We start from the raw sequence: 14606 nt of genomic DNA, 5'->3' as shown, positions 1-14606 counted from the left end.
GTACCGTCTATTCCGTTGTACTTGCCCTACAAGACTCTTGGAATCTGGAAAAGGTATAGTTTTTCTGAGGACTGTTTTGAGTGACATCTTGAGCTCACAGCTATTCGTAAGTACATGTACTTTATGTGGAGAGGGTGTTAGGTTTTTGTGTAACTGACCATCATTTTTCCCTGCCCTATAATGAAACAACATTATGAATGAGGTGTTGACTTTTCCAGTGTTAATACAACATTGACTGTTTTTTTTCTAAGTGCAGTAGCAGGTGATTCCACTGTTCATTCTTAAAAAATGTTCATTCCATTCTTTCAAGGGTCATAGTTGGTTATTTATTTAACAGAGAGCATTCCTGTCTTTTTAGGAACTATTTCCAGCCAATCGGCAGAATGTGGACCATTTTGCCAAGTATTTTACTGAGGCAGGTCTAAAAGAGCTCTCAGATTTTCTTAGAGTTCAGCAGTCACTGGGGACTCGTAAAGAACTTCAGAAAGAGCTACAAGAACGTCTCTCTCAAGAATGCCCAATTAAAGAGGTAAAGAGTGGGGTTTTTTACAACTTCTGTTTATATAATAGTCAAAGACTTAAATCAGCAGTAGGTACAGAGGAATGGATATGAGCACCTCATAGATTTCCTCTGTTTTTCTTTATTTTAATTTATTCATCAGTTCACTCTGTGCTTAAGCCTAAAGCAACAAAACATCCTCTGGATTTGCAAGTGGAGCTGACTATGGGGTTTGGGTTTTTTGGGGTTTTTTTTTCAGTTATACTTCATGAGAATGTATTTCATTTAAGTGTATTAACTGCTAGGTTGGAGGGGAGGGACAAAACTTGTAGTCAAGTAATAGTGATGTTGCTAAATAAAAAATGCTAAATACTTCCTTTTTATTATTCTTGTTCTAATTTTGTTTCTTATTACTTCTATACCATGGTGTTACTTGTAAATGACTGCAAGTATTTGGTAAGTCAGCATGATTTCTGGTTGATTGAAAATGTTGCTTAAGACAGCAGTTTATTTCCTGCTCCAGGTAGTGCTTTACGTAAAAGAGGAAATGAAAAGAAACGAGCTGCCAGAGCCAGCAGTGATCGGTCTCCTGTGGACCTGTGTCATGAATGCTGTGGAATGGAACAAGAAGGAAGAGCTGGTTGCAGAACAAGCCCTCAAACATCTAAAGGTGCGTGCATGGGTGAAGAGGGGAAGGGCTGCTGTGAATTAGCATAATACATTCTACAGCTGTCAAGTTTTTACCTGTTTAAATGCAGGAAATTTAGAGTTTTGAGGGCTGATGCTGAGCACACCAAGCATTGTGTATAGTCCCTTCTCCTTTAGTCAAATGAATGCAAAATTGAGGTAGTTCTGATTATTGAATGCCCTGAGGCATACAATGCAGTGAACCAGGGCAAACGGAAGCGGTCACAGCCTGAGCACCTCTGTGCTGTGCTTTCTCACTGTGCCAGGTCCTGAGAAGCTCCTGCCGTGGGACAGTGCTGAGCAAATGCTGAGACTCAGCTCTGCTCAGACGTGGCTAGTAAGCCTGCAAGAACTACCTTTGCAATGTCTTTGCCAGAAGCAAAGAAGTCTTGGGAGCATGGTGAGGCAGTACCTGTGCTATCTTTGCACAGAGCTGGTTAGATCCAGGCAGGACTGCTCAGAATCTGTGAAATGGTTGTTGTCGATGTTGACTATGGGAGATGGATACTCCGCTGAGTATTATTGTCAGCTAATAAGCCAGGAACTGTCTTGAGAGCATGTGCACTGTATAGTGTGGTTACTCTTTGATCCAGGTATTGTCCTTGTCGATGAGAGAACTGAATGCATAGAAGATGGGCTGTAGTTTGCTAAGTGATAACAAATTGCAATATCACAGTTTACATGTTGGTACAAAAACTCTTTATGATCTTGGAGTGGAAGAAAACCCCAAAAACAAAAAACAGTGCAGAGGCATTGGAGTCATTGCTATGGTTGGTAATCCTCATCTAAGTCTGAAGGAATTGCATGGTGCAAGACACTTGAACTGAGAACAGAGACAGAGTCTTTTCAGCAGAATTAGTCCTTTTAAGCTGTAAACCATGAGCAAGAGAATACTCCCTCATAGCCAGGGCTGCAAAGATTTGCCTGAGGACAGGGATTTATTCTTGCATGGCTGTACCTGACAGGTAACTTCCACAAAGTACAGTTCCCAAAGCTTTGACATCTGGGTACCAGTTTCTTGAATTTACTAGGTTTCCTGTAGTAAGCTGTACATGAGGGACCCCTGAAAAGATGTGTCAAGACACAGAATATTGACCTAGTTTATAGTTCGTGACAAGCTTTACTGGATGGGTGGCTTCCTAATGGAGCCATGAACCAGCGTATGCCACGTGTGCCATCCGCATGGCGGGGATGGCAGGAGTTGAACTCGGGAGGAGACAGGGCAAGCTGTTAAACCCTGAATCTTACAGGATAAGCTCTTCATCATCCCAGTAACCTCACTGGGACACTGGGGCTTGGCCCCTAGGCCACGTCCAGTGCAGAGAAGAGACATTCCCCATGGGTGGGGAGAGTCCTCCAGACAATTTGCACTGCAGGCAAGGCTGTGGTGTGAGCTTCATGACACTGCAGCTGCTGATCCGCTGCTACCTAACCTGAGGCAAATTGAAAATAATGCCACTGAGCTCAGCCAGCAGTGAGTGGAAGCTAATTTTATGGTTCCTTAGTCGGTTAGACACTTGTGAAACTTATAATTGTCAATCTGTGCCAGTTGAAGAGTAAGAGAGTAACGCAAAGGGCGTCAATCAGATGTAGCAAAACGAAGGTATCCTACTTCTAAACTGAAAAGATAGGATTTTTAAAATAAATTAATGCTTATAGAGAGCAGCACTTTACGAGCATGTGGATGGGAGTGGGTTCTGCTAACGCTGTTATACAAATGAACTGCAATGTATATTGCTTTGCCTCCCTGCAACTTGCCCTAGATACCAGCTAGATGCTTCAAGGGCCAAAAGGGGGAAAAGAGGGACTCTTGTTACCCAAAGCCTGCACAGATTTTGCACTGCGTTTACCGAAACAATAATGTTCTTTCTAAAGATGTGGCTATAGCTGCCAGAAGTGGAAAAACTCAACCTCTGGTGTTAGCTACATCTAGTAATTTCTCATAGTTATTTTGCAAGGAAGTTTCTTCCAAAAGTAATTATACTGTCTGCCTGCCTAGCTGCTCTTGTTACAGTTGCTGTGTGATTTCTTGCTCTCTCTGTCTTTAAATTAGTAGCTGATAATTATTTTGCAAAAGACTTTCTGGACCAACTTTCCATATTTTAGTCAGTTTTCATGTGTTTTAATAGTTTTTTCTGTGGATCGTTTTAAGTAAAACCTTCAGGATTTAGCCCCTTGTAAAGAAGTCCTGAAGTGTCTGTCCTTTTGAACGTGTCCATCAGTGCTGCTGGTGACGGGTGGTTTGTTACCTGACCATGTCTATCAGCAGCTCTGGTCGCACAGACCAGAACTCTGCGATACCAGGCCACTTCAAGTCCAGCTGAAAAATGCCAAACTGACAGCGTTACTGAAAATGGTGAAAAAAGGCTGAACTGAGCAGTACGAGAACAATTTCAATAGTAACCTTAATCTATATTTGACCGGGGGCTGTGAATATGAAGGGTAATTTGTCTTCCTTGAGCTCTGAAAAATGCTATTAATATTACCTTAAATTTAAGATTGCAGTCTCAGCTGGACTCACTAAAAGCTCAGAGGAAAGTAAATTGGGGAGATATGGATATAAATGCTGTCATTTTTAAGGAAAGAGTGAACAAGATGTGGTCCTTCGATGTAATTTTTTATTTAAGAACTGAAATTAGAGGGAAAAAATTCATAACAAAAAAAGTTTTTGCTTTATCTTTTATTATATTAATAAACTCCAGGAAAAGACAATGAAATGTACTGCTACTGTCTTGTCAGAATGAAGTTAGCAGTTAATGCTCTGCATTGAAAACATTCCTGTTTACCAAAGCAAAGGTTGTCATGATACTCTGATGGTGATAATGAGAAAAAAATGATACTTGATCACAGTTAACCTGGGATAATTTAATTTAATTCAGTTAAATTTCCTTGGACTTCTGAAATCCCTGTGACACAACAGATTTGTATTTTCATGTGCTTCATCTTTGGATGTCTTATGTTATGAACATCAATAAAGTATTGCTTCTGAATCAGCAGCATGCTACCTTGTGACATGTATGAACAGCAGTACTCCAAGATGTGGACTTTATAAATTGATTTTACAAAATGCAATATCTATATGTGGTACTGAATTTTAGCTCACAGCATGCAGCACATGTTACAAAAGCTCACGGATATTTATATGTATGCTTTGTATGTGTTTAGGTAAATGCAGTTGGCAAGTAAATCCAAGGTTTCAGTGAAAACAGATTTTCAGGGATTAAATTCATGACGCATACATTAAAAAAATTTATTTGATTGTTTTCATTTTCAGTATATTGACATGCATTTTGATTTTTACCCTTCCTTCCTTTCAGCAATATGCCCCCCTGCTTGCCGTGTTCAGCACTCAAGGCCAGTCAGAGTTGATTCTTCTCCAGAAGGTGCAGGAGTACTGTTACGACAACATCCACTTCATGAAAGCCTTTCAGAAGATAGTGGTACTCTTTTATAAAGGTAAAAGTCTATATCCACTGTTGTATACTGTGCATGGATTCTCTATGCCAGCCACTCACCTATGATGTAATAGGAGACAGACATTCTCCAGGTATTGCATATGAGAAGGTTGTGTTGGAGTTGAACTCTGAAATACCTTATGCCTTGATAGTTCAAAGGAGTGTGTGGCAGCAGGAAAAGCTGAAAAAAGCCCTTCTCTCTCTATTGTGTTTATCCCATAGTCAAAAAGCATGAGCAGGATCCAAGCACCATCCATGGTTTGTTCAAGTGCAGTTTAGTTCTTGTGTAAAACCAGTTTGAGGAAGACATTTCTATAAATTCCTGGCAGCTTTAAAAAGTAGATTGTAGCTTTGTTTTAAGAAACCTTGAAAGTGCAAACCCTCTAGGTAAGAAGATTGGAGGGGGGCGGGGAGGGGAGTGTTACTCCCTCCCTGCCAGAAGGAGATTTCCTTATTCTTCTTTCCCTTTTCCTTTCCCTGCCAATTTCTTGCAGGTGCCATAATTTGAGGGACTTAATTTTTATTGTGAAGTTGACTTCTTCACAAGTTTATTCTGATGGGGTTGTCATAGAGACTAGTGGTCTTGCACTGGGTGTGATGGGTGGGTACCAAACAGTTTGTTCTGACATTCTTGCTATAAATACTTGAAGGAGAACAATCAGCAGGAGTAGAAACCCAGTACTGATCTTTGTTCAGCCTGTTGTGTCCACGTACATGTTCAAGGCAAACAAGTTCAGACCGTTAAAATAATTTCATAGCTTTAGAAGGTAGAAGTGAATCATGTGGATTTATTTCCATCCTTGTGTCAATATAGCGTAGCCTCAATAATCAAATGAAAAAGCAATACACCTTGTCCCTCTACCCTTAAATTCTACATTTTGTAAACACTGTTAATGACTGAGGACAAACTTGAAACTGCAACCTACAGCAAGCACTTTATTCAGTTTTCTTTGGAAAAGAAAATTCACTTCGAACATGGTGAATGAGTGCCGTAACTGCTGTGCACTCAGACCATAAGTGATGGTTAAACCAGAAATAGTCTTGTGTAGGATTCCCTTCAAAATTTTTGTAAATTCATTACTGCATTAGCCGGCAAGAGCAACCCTGACATTCCAAAGGATTTTAAAAAAAGGAAATAAATCACTGAATTGTACGTTAAACTTAACATGCTCCGAGAACCCAGATCCCATCGACTCCACTCACCCTGCATGCTCCTGTTCTGACTCTGGGATGTACTCGGGCAGGCTTGTTAAGGAAGGGTGAGAAGACTTTAGCCTCAGCACTACAGGTGCCACAATGTTGTTTAGGATTCACACGACGTTTAGAAGAGCGTTTGGAGCTACTGTATGGCCTGTTGGTGGAAGCTGCGAGTTCAGCGTGTCCAGCATGTGCAATACTCACCATGCCTGTATTCCTGCCTGGAATATCTCGGGCAGGCGTGCCAGAGCACCCGCCTCTCTGCCATCTGATGCGGTCATGCGGTGGCACAGCTGCCAGCCCTTCCTGGCACCGTTCGGGCTGAAGCTGGATCTGCCCTGTTTGGCAGACTTACTGCTGCCTACTAGCAACTGCTTGCCTGCCTTTACAGCCACTAGCCACAGGGCCCTTCTGAGTGCTGGACACAGTAAGGAGGTCATCAGCTCTATCTATTTAAGGCCGCTTTGGAGTTAAACAGCGTCCATTAGGTGAGGACATACAACTGCGTTAACCAGGGAAGATTCTGGGAGCACTAGTCCTCCAATTACTGTTTCTCTCATGTGATGTTATCAAGCTTTAACAACTCATGGCTGTGGCTTGTCCAGAGCCATGCTTCCTGCCTCTGCTTTGCTTCAAATGCTGGTGGATCTCACCCTCTCCTTCTCTCCAGTTCATACCTATCTGCTAGAAACAAGCCAGTAAATCTTTTGAGAGACATATACTTCATGGTAGATAAGCTGCTGGTGAACAGCATACCTTTTGTTTCCTAATAGTCAAGGAAAACAGCCCCCAAAAGCTGTTACTGGCTATGTCAGTGGTGAGGGAACAGCAGATGCCTGTGTTCCCCTTTCTGTTGTGCTTCAAGTGTAACCTGCACAGGTTCTGGAGAGGTTTCAGGGTACCTAATGAACTTTTTCTAGTGACAAATATAGGCATCTGAAGTATCTGTGGATGGGCAGACAGAAATGCAGCTCTCTAGCAGCATGAATGTGGACAGTTTATTGTTTATCGCTTATTACTCATTATGAGGCAGTGCTTCCTGGGCATGAAGGCAGTCATCTGTGATGATAGGCACCAAAAGCCACTCATACTGTGACAAATTTAGTTGTATGACTACTCTCATCAGCATGTCCAGCATCTTGCATTTAAATCCTTCCCATATTTCCAGCATAAAATAGCCCTTGTATTACTTTCGTGGGAATTACCTGTAAATACCGAAACATATTAATAGGAACAGTGGGGCTCATTAGCATTTAGAAGGTCTTGAAAGCCTTTGTTGTTTGGGGTTTTTTTTTATTCTGTCTCTAAACAAGGAGGAGTATCCACTTTTCGCCCATTGAAAGCCCAAGCCCTGTTTTCCCTTCTGTGGTAGCAGCTTCTTACCAGCTTGTAGGTGTAATCTGCAAAAGCAGTTCTGTAGTCAGTTAAAGCCTGTTGATATTATTATTAGTATTAGTATTACATCTTTGTGTTCCTGGTACAGTACAGAGGAAAATAAGCTGTCCAGTTCTGTACTGATGCCTAGCTATGAAGTTGCTTCTCTTGTTATCGCTTAAAGCCTGTGCAATTGTAAATCTGCCGGCTGCATTTTGACCAATACTCTAAAAGTAATTTGCAGAATAAGAATTACTGAATTCTCCTGAGCAACACCTAATAAGTTTGCCAGCCTCCTTGCTAGTTATGCTTGCACTGTAAGATGTATGTTGTTTTTCAGTCCACTCCGTGTTGCAGTGTGTCCCATAACTGTGGGTAAAATAAGCATTGTTGTTATTGGATTACATGCTATATATCATATTCACTTGCAGAACCTCCTTTCTTTTAGTTTGTGTCCAACCTGGAAATTTCAAATGTGAAATCTTGATGTTATTGATATTAATAACGATTCCTTTCATAAGGATTTGAATTTCACCCTTTGGACAGCAAACACCTTTAGCAAGCACAAAGCCTCTGTGTACTTTCGCATTAGAATTCAAGACAATGTTTAGAAAACACTAAAAAAAAAAATCACAAGTACCTGTGAAGTAGTACTCTGGTTTGCAGCAGCATAATTAGGCCTCAGAGATACCCTTCCGCAGCGTGAAGAGGTTGTAACCAAACGGTATAGACTGGCTTCTCAAACGCTGCTGGAATCCTGCACTTATAAGAACTGAATCTTCAAGTTCCACCTGATACACGGGTTTTGGTTTTTGATGGAACGCAATTACATTTAAATATCTTCATTATTCAAGTACTTACTTTCCGTACTGGATGCAAAATTTTCCCAGAAAAAAAACCCGAAACAGAAAGACCATAACTGTACTGTGGGTATTCCTTGCATTAAAAGAGCCTTTGCCTTAAGGCTTTGTCCTCCCAACTGAGTTAGCTGCAATAGTGTTGAAGTTTGCAGATTGATTGACTGTGGTGGGAGCTGACAGGGTATGCTTTTCCCTTTACTGCCGATGGCTATGCCGTTTGAGTTAAAAGCAGAAATTCATTCGAACTGGGTGATTTAGTACAAAGCTGAGACCCAAATTTCAAGTAACTTTCCAGTTAACTCTGCAGTAAAGACACGGTGCTCTTCAGTCTTTCTGCTCTGCAGCTTCTGCCTTTCATGAGGGACGTCCCTGGAGGCTCTGGCTGTGGGTGGTTTGAGTGGCAGTTGGCTGCACCTGCAGGAAAACCAGCTCTCTCGGGCTGACATCACCTGGGACTGCAGTGAAAATGATGTGCACACACCCACAAACCACAGTGTTCAGCTTCAGCCAGTAAAATATATCTGTAATCAACTTTAATGAGGAATAACTATATATATACAAAATGAATCATACCCTTCCTCCTCCTGTCCCCCTCAGTGTTCCCATTGCTTCAAAGCAACCTAGAGGTATGATTAACTACACCCTGTCCTGCATGATTGTTTAATTGAGCATCTCTGTGCTGACAGGAGAATATCGTCTCTTATGAGCACTGGAGGCATGAATGTGTTATAAATAATATTGCTCAGAAATGAAAGGAGAGTTGCAGTTGTCCTTTTTGTAGTTGAATGCGTTTTGTTCCTCACTGTTAGTGTAGGAGGCTTATTGCGATGGAGTTATATACAGGCAAATTTTTCATCCATCTGACTTGAGAATGTTTTAATCTTTGAGGCACACTGAGATTGCATGCTTCTATGACCAGGTTTGGGGTTTTGGGGAGGGAAGGAAAAGTTCCCTCTTCCTCTTTGGCAATAAACCCATTGAGCTTACAGTCTGCAAATCAAAAAACTAAACTTAAATCCTATTACCCTTGGGCTGAGATATGTCCCTGCCTGGAGGCGCTTCCTTGTACAGTAGTGTAATATGGACTGTAATGCAGCAACGGGCTTCTGCAGCCTCTTCTGTACAGCAACTTCGTGTTTTTAAATGTCCGCGATGCCCAAGAGCTGGCCTGAGCCGGGGAGGGGGTGCTTGACTCTCTCTGTGCCCCATCCCCAAAATCTCTCCTGATTTCCTTTGCCTGTCCCTAAGGATTGTAGTACCTGTCACACCCTGAGTAATTCTGCGGAGTTAGTTGTGTGAACTTCAGGACTCTGTGGTGAACATAAGCTTTTTACATGCAGGGATTAAACTGCAGTTTCATGAGAGTCCATGTGAAATATTAGGTTTGCTAAATGAAAATCCTGATTTGTTAAATGCTGTAATGGCTTTGAGCTACTGCTAACAACTACTGGCAAGTATTTAATGCAGCATGTTTTAAACCTCTTTCTTTGCTCCAGTGTTTCTGTTACATTGGAGAAAAAGTTCATGGTGGTGGGTTGTGATTTCAGGAAGATAGAGCTTTATGTGCCACTTGCAGGGTTCACTAAGTGCAACTGTGTATGTACTGAAAAAAGCCCATAGCCAGCACAGTCCTGTTTTCCCTGTGTTTTCAGCTTGCTGTTGGTTGCGGCAAACTGCAGAAGAGGTTTTATTTTGGAAAAGTGTCTGAGACAAGGTAACTTCCAGTCACACGCACTCACTAAATTCCAAATTTTCAGAGAGACTTCATATTCATTTACTGTTGGATGTCTTGGGATAGTTGTGATTAAGTTCAGATGTATCCCTGGTTGCTTCCATCTGTTTATTATTCAACAGCATATGTGAAATGTGTCTACTCTGTCTCATTTGATCAGATGCTTTGGGGTTTTGGTGTCATTTATTTCAGTTTGCCTTCTTATCTTCCCTGCCACATCTGCTATAACCTTTAGGCTGAAGCAGAAGGTGATGGTCAGGGTTGGTGCTTTGGCAAGCGAATACCCAATGGGTGGGACAGCACCAAGGAGCTCAAGGAAGCAGTGAAGAACTTGACATAAATGTGTTGATTTTGCAGAGCAAGGGAGGGTAATATGTTCAAAGACAAAAAGAATGGAAATTTTAATGAGATGTAAGAAGCTGTCTTTAGTCTTTTTATAGAACAAATACAGTTGGATTTTTTTTTGTTCTTGCCTCTTGCATTACGTAACTGCCAAAATGCCATTGTGGATCCCAGATTTCGCCTCCACAGCCATCAATTACTGAGATATTTGGCTTGGCTGGATCACAGGAGCTTTGTTCCTGGGGCTAGAGGTCTGTTTCTAGACCTAAATTTGCATCTGTTGGAAACAATAAGTGTCCTTGCTGTTATTAGGATTTCTTTATTCTGAATCTCACTCAGCCTCATGTTCCCTCACCGGGCAGCTATTTTGTTCTTGATGCTGACAGAAAAATGTCAGCTTGTGCTGTCCATCTGAGCCGGTCCCTTAAAATGGGTGGTCTGAATAGTGGCCTGAAAACTTACTAGCTAAAAACAATGTAAAAAATCTAGGGAAAAATGATTGCAAAAAATCCCTACTGGCTGTCTTTTAACTGTTTAATCAGGAGGTGTCTGCCACTTCAGATTTCTAGAATCATGCACAGTGCTGTGATTCAACAGCAAGAAAAAGCGTGGTATTTCTTATTGTGGTAACTTCTAAGATGTGCAGACTGTTGTTTTTTTGGGTTTTTTTGGTTTTTTTTTTTTAATCCAACCATTTTACGTGGTGTATTTAAAACAGATTAAAGGAGGACTATCCTTTACAGAAGCACAATATTTGGTACTTTAATCCTAATATGTTGCACATTTTATTGCATCTGGAATCCCTTATATGCATCGGATATTCTGTAGTTGTAGCCTAATATAGTTTGTGCAAAGCTTGTTCCATTGTGATCATATTAACTTATTTTATGCTGCCTTTAAAAAAAAAAAATCTTTCTTCCCTTATGTTCAAAATCTTCTAACTTCTAAAAAAATACATGGATTTTTTACAAAAACTGATCTGTATTTCAGCTGATGTTCTGAGTGAAGAAGCTATCCTCAAGTGGTATAAAGAAGCACATGTGGCTAAAGGCAAAAGTGTTTTTCTTGACCAGATGAAGAAATTTGTGGAATGGCTACAAAACGCTGAAGAAGGTACGGATTCATTTAAGGAGATAATGGTAATCTCTTGGCAAATCATGTTGATTTTTCCAGGTTTTAGTTGTACTAGACCTATGAAGTATACAAACTTTCAGAGGACAGCTGGCGTTCGACTGCTCCAGATTGTTTCTGGTCATGCCCAAGCCTAACAACGCTTGCTGCTTTTTAATGTTTGTGGTGTCCCTGTGAAGTCCTTAAGTCATCAGGTACCACTTGTCTGCAGATAAATTCTTTAAGCTTCTGCAGGGAGGAATGCTGCACTGCTGACAGCATGAAGTACCTTGGTGTTAGCTCGCGCAACGTAACAGTTCTATTGGTGCCTTTTCTTCTGTTACCGTCTGTACTGGCGACATCAACATAGCATAAGCCTGCCTGTGCCACTGCAGTTGAAATTGCTTTTAGCTGAATAATCGGGCTAAGATATGTGGTCTGCGTTTACTGCTCTAAAACACTTGGGGAGGGGAACTAGTTTCTTTAGCCCCTAACTTTATTTTTCTCATGTTCTGTATAGGAAAAGACTTCGTTTTGTATTGAATACCTTTTTTGCATGGAAAAGGAATTCCACTTCATTTGGGAAGAGCAATCCATGTGTAATAGATAGGGATATAATTACTAGTGTTCCATTTGCATCCATTTAATGTAATTTGTTTTAGAGATTTGGAGGGAATATGTAGTAATGCCAAGGAGCAGGTAAGACTGCAGCAATTCACATGTGCAGGTAGCAGTATAAGAATGGTAGCTCCTTTCACACTTGAGACTTTGGACTGGCAATCTTGGTTGAGGTCTAATTAAGCATTTTTTTCCCCTTTTAATCTTCTCCTTGAATGCCTTTCGCTTGCCCTTCATTTTTATCCTTTCCTGCATGTCTCCTCTACCACATGTCCTTAATTACAAAGTCCAGTACAAATGGAGACAAAATGTTACTCTAAGAACATGTAGACCATGTTTGCTCTGAGAAATCTGATCTAATGTGTATTATCTGTTGGGAACAAGCTCTTTCCTGTCAGGTGAATGCAGACAGAAATACAGTATGACGCAAAGTAGCTTTAGGTAACAGAAACACCATCTATGTTCCTATTTCTGAATTACTTCTACTTTTCTTACTTCTACTTCTTCTCATTCTACCTCTAAATTAATTTTATCTTATGTTGTACAAATTGTTAAAAACTTTGTATAGATTTTATACTTGCCATAGGGTAACACTATGTATGCCTTTCTAGATAGGCTGGATGATGATGATTGATATTTGCAGAGCAAATAGTTTAAAGGGTGCTTCCTGGTTGACAGCAGTACAACCTACTCGTAGAGTTTAGAAGAGCGAGCAAATAATGCTGATCCTTCATGAAACTCGGCTCTGATATGCATTGCACCGCTCTGCTGATGAGGACCAGAGTCATTCATAGTGATTTGATTAAGATTCTAGTGACAGATCTGTAAATGAAGAGCTCCACAGTGGAGAGTAGCAGAGCAGATCTTCATCTTCTGAAACTGTGTGTTTCTTTCTGGCTTACTCTGTTTAATCTGCCAAGCTTTCCTGGGAAGTACTAGGTGTGATGAAAATTTTCATGTGAATTTTGGAAGGGTATCTCGTTATTTTTATAGAATTACTCACATCACTGTCCTTGTGCAACCTATATGACATGTTTTACTTCTCTTCTAGAGTCGGAGTCTGAAGGGGAGGAGAACTAAGACGGTTCAACAAAGCACACTCTCAATCTAGGTTAATGCCAAATGTGCTTGGGAATGCTGTACTGTTCAAGCAACGAGGCTTTACTTCAGTGTCATACAGAAAACTATAGGCTAGGCTTTCCTTTTGTTTAGAAGAATAAAGGTTTTTAATGGAGCCCTGAGGCATTAGATGCTTTACTTGGGACTCTACCTCTGGCTCATTGTACACTAACTTAGGCAAAGACATTCAGCAAGGAGCCATGTAGAAAAAGTGAAATGAAATACTTATGGACTCCTTTTTATTAACGATCTTTTTCAGGTACTATGGTATATGAACACTCCGATTTCTGTTTATAGAACTGTTTGGTCTGTGTTTGTAGCTCAGTATTGGCTTGTGTATGTGATTTGACACCACCACATTTTTTTGAATAAATGGCTTTTATATCTTAGTTTTGTGGTGTTAGTGTGTATGTTTTCTAAATTTGGTTTGCCAAAGTTTTTATGATTCTTGAAGTGAAAATTACACAAGAATGTCAGCAGACTGTTTTCATATTTCTTAATCACAAAATCAGCATCAGTAGTTGATCGGGATTGCTGTCTAATCTTTAGTCCCATGTTTCCATATAACTTCGGACAGATTAACCAGATTCCCTAGCAAATGTTGGTTCATTCAATTTATTAATTCAAAGAAAATATACAGGAATAAATCTGCAGAGTCCCAGATTTGCATGTACAAAATTGATGCACATGATAAGTAGAACAATATGCTGTTCTCAGTTCAGACTACACTCAGGTATTGGTGATGGATAAATTTTTCATGAAAAAGCATCTCCTTTTAGAAGCACTAGCTCAAAACATGCATGACTAGAAGTCATTCCATGTGAAATCTGCAATTTATTTATGTCATTGTGATGTTACAATTAGATATTTGACTGAAATACATAAATGGCCATATACTCAAGACCCATCCTATGTTCTTTAATATCCTTCTCGTACCTTGATGTGATGCCATTTCCAGTTCCAGTGCCTGGCACCTGGTTAGGATGTTGCATAAATAGAGGCAGTGTGCAGGTTTGTACATGCATGCAAGTCTCAAAACCCAAGCCCAGAGCTAGAGGTCTGACATGGGAATACTCAGCCAGCACTCGGGATCAGAGTTCCTGGAATCCTGTGTTGTGTCGTACGGATATGAACTCAACAGCAAAGGTACAGTGCAGCACCAGTCTCTTGCGCTTTTTGTCACAGCCATTCATCAGGTAACAGTTGCTGACATTTTATTTCTCACAGGTTCTGTTTCTTTGGAAGTAGTCTTCTCCTGCTCCACTCCCCGCTTTGCTGTCCATGCCTCTGGCCATACTGGTGGCCCAGAATGACTAGGGCAGCGAGTCAGCTTGCTGATACATCACACCAGTTCCTCTTCTCTTTAAGAATATGTTACTTAAAACACTTTGCATCCTTCCCTTTCAACACAGAGTTAAATCCATGTGAAAGATGAGTGAGTGGATTAGTGAGGTTTAGAAAAGACAGGCTTGTATTCTTACAGGGGAAGAGCATGAAACAGCGTAACTACTGAAGTGGCATATTTTGTCATTAGAAACCAATAAGCTAACAGATAGTACAGATTTTTCTATGTGAAAGTCAACATTTCATGCAAACTGCAGATCATGTGGTTG

The 14606-nt window shown here is 40.6% G+C and overlaps 1 protein-coding gene across 1 annotated transcript in view; it reads left to right on the top strand.

Moving 5' to 3' along the window:
* The window catches only part of BZW2 (basic leucine zipper and W2 domains 2), a 30856-nt gene extending 17474 nt beyond the window's left edge, over positions 1–13382 (top strand). Inside the window, exons 7-11 of the mRNA XM_010281945.1 lie at positions 359–529; positions 1023–1169; positions 4504–4642; positions 11137–11259; positions 12926–13382. Of these exons, the coding sequence (XP_010280247.1) occupies positions 359–529; positions 1023–1169; positions 4504–4642; positions 11137–11259; positions 12926–12954 (609 nt within the window). The 3' untranslated portion in view covers positions 12955–13382. The remainder of the gene's footprint in view (positions 1–358; positions 530–1022; positions 1170–4503; positions 4643–11136; positions 11260–12925) is intronic.
* Positions 13383–14606: the final 1224 nt, after the last annotated feature.

The sequence above is a fragment of the Phaethon lepturus genome, unplaced genomic scaffold, assembly GCF_000687285.1.
Source record: "Phaethon lepturus isolate BGI_N335 unplaced genomic scaffold, ASM68728v1 scaffold18282, whole genome shotgun sequence".
Taxonomy (NCBI): domain Eukaryota; kingdom Metazoa; phylum Chordata; class Aves; order Phaethontiformes; family Phaethontidae; genus Phaethon; species Phaethon lepturus.
Note: the sequence above shows the minus strand (reverse complement) of the source record. Positions and strands in the feature narration are given on the sequence as shown.